General features: G+C 48.7%; 1 protein-coding gene across 1 annotated transcript in view; it reads right to left on the reverse strand.

Annotated features, from left to right (window-relative positions):
* Positions 1-5,472, reverse strand: part of MAN1C1 (mannosidase, alpha, class 1C, member 1) — a 138,753-nt gene extending 133,281 nt beyond the window's left edge. Inside the window, exon 1 of the mRNA XM_005875264.2 lies at positions 5,441-5,472. Within this exon, the coding sequence (XP_005875326.1) occupies positions 5,441-5,472 (32 nt within the window). The remainder of the gene's footprint in view (positions 1-5,440) is intronic.
* Positions 5,473-6,092: the final 620 nt, after the last annotated feature.

Genomic DNA, 6,092 nt, shown 5'->3' on the forward strand with positions numbered 1-6,092 from the left:
AGGTCATTGGCTGCCTCGGAGGGATCCCCGGTCGCCCATTGGTTAGTCCCAGCGACCGCTGGCCTGGAAGCGACCGAGACCGCCCCGCTTCGCCCCGCCACTTGGTGGTTGGTCCCTGGGGGCAGGAGGTCTGGCTAGTCGGGAGGGGTCTGGCCACCTTAGGTGACCTCTCTCGCCCCTCAGGGTCAGTCCCGGTTGGCAGGGTGCTGGGGGCCTGCCCGGGGACCCCAGAGCTTCCGCAGAAGCTGCGGTGGTGCTGCTGTGGCCGGCTGTGAGCAAGGGGTGGCCACGCCGGGAGCTGTGGCTGCTGTGGGGCCCGGTGAAGGCCGTGTGTAGACTGGACTCCTGCAGACCACTGCTCTGCCTTCCTTTTCCCTCAGCCCCAAGCCGGGCCAGGACCCCAGGGTGGGGCAGGGAGAGGTGCTAACCGCAGCGGTAGAAGGGCAAGGAAGAGACCTACCTGGTCGTGTGCACAGAGGACCGCACACGCGTGAATGGGTACCTGGATTCCTGCGTGTGTGTATGTGCATTGGTTTGTTCCTATGCATAGATTACACGCGCGCGCGCGTGTGTGTGTGTGTGTGTGTGTGTGTATTTGCACACAAACATAACAATTTAGGTGTGGACACCAAGTGATTATACCAAAGCAGACATAGACATAGACATATGAGTACAACTATTGACATGTGCATTCACATACCCACAGATGCACAACACATAGGTCCAAGCACATGTGCACACTGCCCAGACCTGTGTCTCCACCTCAAGGCCGTCACTCCTTCCTCCTTGGACTTAAGTCTCTCTGTGTCTTTCCTTCCTGTTAAGCCTAACCCAGGGCAAAGCAACATTGTGCTGTGTGGGTCTTTCATGCAAAACACTTTATAGAGACAAATAACAGCAGAGGGAGAGACAAATTAAGAGGTGTAATAGGCAAGAGGGAAAATATCTGCTTTCAGCTGCAATTTAAAATGAAATGCAGCGTTGACAAGACAGAGAATACTGCAGGGAGGCCTTTCCCGACAGAAGAATTGGCCCAGGCAGACTCTCACCTCCTAAATCTTGCTTCTTCCCCGAGGCCTGCTATGGATGGGCTCTTGGGACTCAGACATTCTTGTACCTCTGGCCAGGCCATTGACAGCAGACCCTCCCCTGACGTTTAAATACCCTTGCCATGTGAATCTCTTTCAGTTGAAAATAAAAGCTGGTCTGGGTAACAGGTACAAATAATTTGGCCATGGGGTTGAACAGCTTCTTCCAAATCTACAAATTCTAAGTCAGATGTTTCAGTCTTTGCCGAGTTTGATTGACAGGACTCAGTTCCCCGGAATCATCAGAGACAAGGATGTGATCCAGTTGGAAACCTGGCCTGGCCTCTCCTGATTCCTATTGCCTATGCCTCTCCTCACTGGGTCTGACCTCCAGAAGTGGCAGGCTTGTCTCTGGAGAACCAGGGAGGAACCCAGCTCTCCTTGAAAGTACCCCACATTCCATGATGAAAGAGTAAGGGAATCACTATTCAGTCCCCTGAGAAGGTAGGACCCAGGAGAATGGGAAGAAGGCAAGGCTGAGTCACAGAAGGATATGTCTGTTTGAACGATGTTCACTGGACAGGTCTGTGGTATGCTGGTGAACCAGGGCATCAAATGGGGCTGCTGCCCGGCTGGTGTGGCTCAGTGATTGAGCATCAACTATGAACCAGGAGATAACAGTTAGATTCCCATTCAGGGCACATGCTTGGGTTGTGGGCTTATTCCCAGTAGGAGGCATGCAGGAGGCAGCCACTCAATGATTCTCTCTCATCATTGATGTTTCTATCTATCACTCCCTCTCCCTTCCTCTCTGAAACCAATACAAATATGTATTTTTTTAAAAAAAAAATTTTAAAGAAAGTGGGGCTGCAGTAAGACTGACATGCCTTCCACAGACTCAGGCTACAAAAACCAGAGCCCAGCAGGGACAACTCCATTTCCAACCAATGTCGTTTGGTGAGTACACTGATTTGGTGATACCATAACCTTTACAATCTCCCCAGCAAGCTCACTGAAATTCTGGAGGTCCCTATCTCACCCCCCACCCCACCCTCGAACCTCTAGCCCCCAGAGACCTTACCCATACCATCACTCTTTTCTCACTGGATTTTTTACTATTGATATGCTGTCCCATAGCAGACACTGAGGTCTGCACGGCAGGGACCATGGCTTGTTCATCTCTCTAACTGCCCTAGATCTTAACTACAATGTCTTGCACATGGGTACTGTGTTTGTTGAGTAATGAACGAAAGAATGGATGGATGCCCATTTCACAGGTGAGGAAACGGAGGCTCAGGATAGAGAATAATAGTGAACTAACCTTTTCTATGTACCAATTACATATTGCTTCATTTACTTTTCAAGACAATCTTATGAGGTAGATACTATTAATAGCCTCATTTTACAGATAAGAATACTAAGGCTTAGACATATTGAGAGTCAATTAACAAGTATCTCAGTTTAATTTAGAAAATCAAGTGGGATTGGGCACAGAAATGAAAGCTATTTTAAAAATCTATCCTGCCCACAAACATTTATTGAAATTAGATGCTAGGTATTACATTAGTCTTGAGAGGACACAAAGATGAGCAAGGCATGGTCCCTGTCATTGCTGATTCACTCATTCTTTTAGTGGAGAACTGTTTATTGAACACTTATTATGTGCCAGGTACAGAGGGGCTTGGCATATCAGCCCTAAATATGGCAGGCATGAAGCCTATCTTCAGGGAATGCTTGTCTGAAAGGCAACAAGGACCAATTCAGCCCATTAGAAAGGGAATTCCAGGCACTGGGCACTGGATAAGTCTTTCACTCTCATCCCATCCAACCTTCACAATGGTCCTCTCTGAAGTAGGCCTTGAGATCTCATTTTAACCAACAGGGAAACTGAGGCTCAGGGGTATGACATGACCTGTCCAAAGTCACACAGGGAATAATTTGTAAATATGAGAGAAAACCAGACTTGTCCCAGAACCTATTCTTTTTCTGTTAATAATCTATCTATATATATAAAAGCCTAAGCGACTGTTACTACCGGACAACTGGCCAGTAGCTATGACATGCACTGACCACCAGGGGGCAGACGCTCAACTCAGGAGCTGCCCCCTGGTGGTCCGTGTGATCCCATATCCAACCTCCTGCGGTCCTTCCCCGCGGCCGGCAGGCTCTGATCAGCCCCGATCGCTGGCCAGGCCGAGGGGCCCCACTCATACACAAATTCGTGCACCGGGCCTCTAGTATTGATAATAAGTATGATTAATGGGGCATTCACTGTGCCCCATTAAAAGCATGTTATAGAAGCTCACTTATTTGATCTTTACAACCACCCAGAGACAGGTACTATTATTGCCAACATTTTACAGAAGAGGAAACTAGAACACAGAGATATTATGGAACTTGTCTAACGTCACACAGTTGAGAAGTGGCAGAGAGAGGAGTCTGATGGTCAGGCTCCAGACCCCCTTCTGTCTTTCAGAGTCTATTGCTCTGCATCTTTTAATGCCACAACAGCAGGTGCTGTCAAAGGGCATGGCAGAAAGAGATCGCTAGCCTCAGGAGAAATTATCACAGGCTTGTTGGATTGTATGAGCTCATTCAGTCATTCCACAAGTATGTATAAAGGACCTGCTATGTTCCATGTAATATAGTAGGCGTTAGGGATATAATGCTGAGCAAAAATAGACACATTATTCCCATTGTGGAGCTTACAGTTTCATGGGGAAGAGGAGTTAAAATAAATAAGCAACCCTCAAATAAGTATGCAAGCTGAGAAAAGAGACAGGAAGGAGAAAGAAATACTGCTATAATCATATGTAGCAATGGATCTGGACCCTGACTCGGGTTGGGCCAGCAGTGGTCAGGGAAGACTTCCCCTAAGGATGAGCAAAGAGGGGTAGTCAGAACACTCAGACGGAGAGGGCAGCATATGCAAAGGCCCTGAGGTGGGAGGAACATGGTGCTGTTGAGAACAGACAAGCCAATAGAGAGAATGATGGAGAAAGACAGGAGATGTCACTGATGATTTCGGGCAGGAGTAGGAATGTGTGCAGGGGTAGGTGGGTGGGTGGATTCATATTAACATTTTAAAAAAGGCTACTCTAGCTACAGTGGGAAACAGAATGGAAAGCAGGCGTGAATGAAGTGGGTGCCCTTCCAAGGGTATTGCAAGTCTGTGGTGTCTTGGACGGGGGAAGTGAGGCTGGACAGGACCGCAAGATCCAAACCAGACTTAGAATCCAAAATTGATAGGACTTGGTAATGGCTTGATATTAGATGTTGATAGAGGGAGACATCTGCAGTGATTCCCAGGTCTCTAACTCGCCTGGGGGCCGTGGCATTTGTAGAGGTGGGAGCAGCGAACCAGGCAGGGCTTCCTGTCTGCCCAGGAAGGCGCTAGACAGTTGGTGCAAAATCTGAATCTCAAATGGTTATTAGTCCCATTTAGAATCAAAGACTAGAAATGAAGCCAAGGTCGAGCCAAGAGATAATCATCAGGCAGCTTCCTTAATGGCCTCCAGACAAATTCAACCCCGGGCAGGAGAGACACTGATGACAGAACCTGCTGGGTGAGAGCAAGCCAGGTCAGTCCCCAGATAAAAGGCCCCGCGGCTGTGCTAGGCTCACTCCAGTGGCTGCAGTCAATACCTCTCTGTGCACTGAGGCTGATTTCAGGATTACAGAGCCCAGAGCACCTGCCCTCAGACTCTTAAAAGACCATGAAAGTTTCCTATCAATTCTTCTTTGCCAGAGTCCCCAGCCTTGCATCAGAGGTGGCCCGGTCAACCAGGAGCCAGAGTTCTCCACCAGGAGCCATGGAGCCCCCAGGGAACATTGGGCCATGTCTCGAGATGATTTTGGTTGTCACAGTTGGGGAAGGAGTGCTACTGGCATCTAGTGGATAGCAGTCAAAGATGCTATTAAGCATCTTACAACGCACAGAACAGCCCACCCCCCCACAACAAAGAATGGTCCAGCCCCAGATGTCAACAGCGCCAAGGGTGAGAAACCCTGGCTTAAGGCCAAGGCTTCAAAGTCTGAGAGGCCTGGGTTTGCAGCCTGGCTTTGCCACATAATCCTCTACTTGACCTTGGCCAATTTATCTGACCTCTCAGAGCCTCGATTTCTTCATCTGTCAAATGGGGTCAATAGTGACACAGGCTTCATAAAGATGATGTGAGAATTAAATGAGATAACTGGCTATTAAAGTGCCTGAAGCAAATGTTACACTCATCCTCCAAGTGAGCAGGGGCTGGGTTTGACTTACTATTCTGGTTCTATCCCACCCCAAACCCAAGTCCTCAGGGTGCTGGAGGAGCATAAGCAAGGTGATAAGAATGAGGACCCCCAGCATCACCGCTTTGAGTCTTGACTCAATCTCCTACCAGCAGTGAGATCCTGGGCAAATTGCTCACCTCTTGAAGCTCCAGCCTTCCGTCTGTGACATGGGGATGATCACAGTTTCCACCACATACGGTGTTATGGGGACTAAAGGTAAATGTCTTCACGCAGAGTCTGTAGGTAGTGAGCACTGGGGGAAATGTGAACCAATCTAATCAAAGAATCAGCGTTGCCTCATTTCTTAATGGCAAGCAAGCTAGCAATCTGAACTAAAACTTTGTAACTCAGTTTCCAGGGAAGCTCCAATTTCAAACACTCTTGTCCATAGTCCCTATGAGAACTCTCATTTGTCAGGCTGCACACACTGATCTTTCATGTCTGAGGATATGGTCCCTGTCTCGGTAACAATAATGGCAGTGTTTATGAAGTCCTGGTCCTGGTGTGGTAAGCGCCGGACTCAGCACGACTCGGGTAAGCCCCTCCTCCCCAGGAGTTTCTAGATCAGTGGTTCTCAACCTTGGCTGCACATTAGAATCACCTGGGAATCTTTTTAAAACCCTGATTTCTGGGCCACATCCCCCGGAAATTCTGTTTCTTTGTTCTTGGGTGGGGCTACAATGGCAGCCGCAGGCAAGGAAGCTACCAAGGACGGGGGTGTAAGAGTGAGCACCTCCTGCCAACCCAGAACCTCTTGGGTGGGACCACAACATTAGTAACAAAGAAACA

Source organism: Myotis brandtii, unplaced genomic scaffold, assembly GCF_000412655.1.
Source record: "Myotis brandtii unplaced genomic scaffold, ASM41265v1 scaffold456, whole genome shotgun sequence".
In the NCBI taxonomy this organism is placed as follows: Eukaryota; Metazoa; Chordata; class Mammalia; order Chiroptera; family Vespertilionidae; genus Myotis; species Myotis brandtii.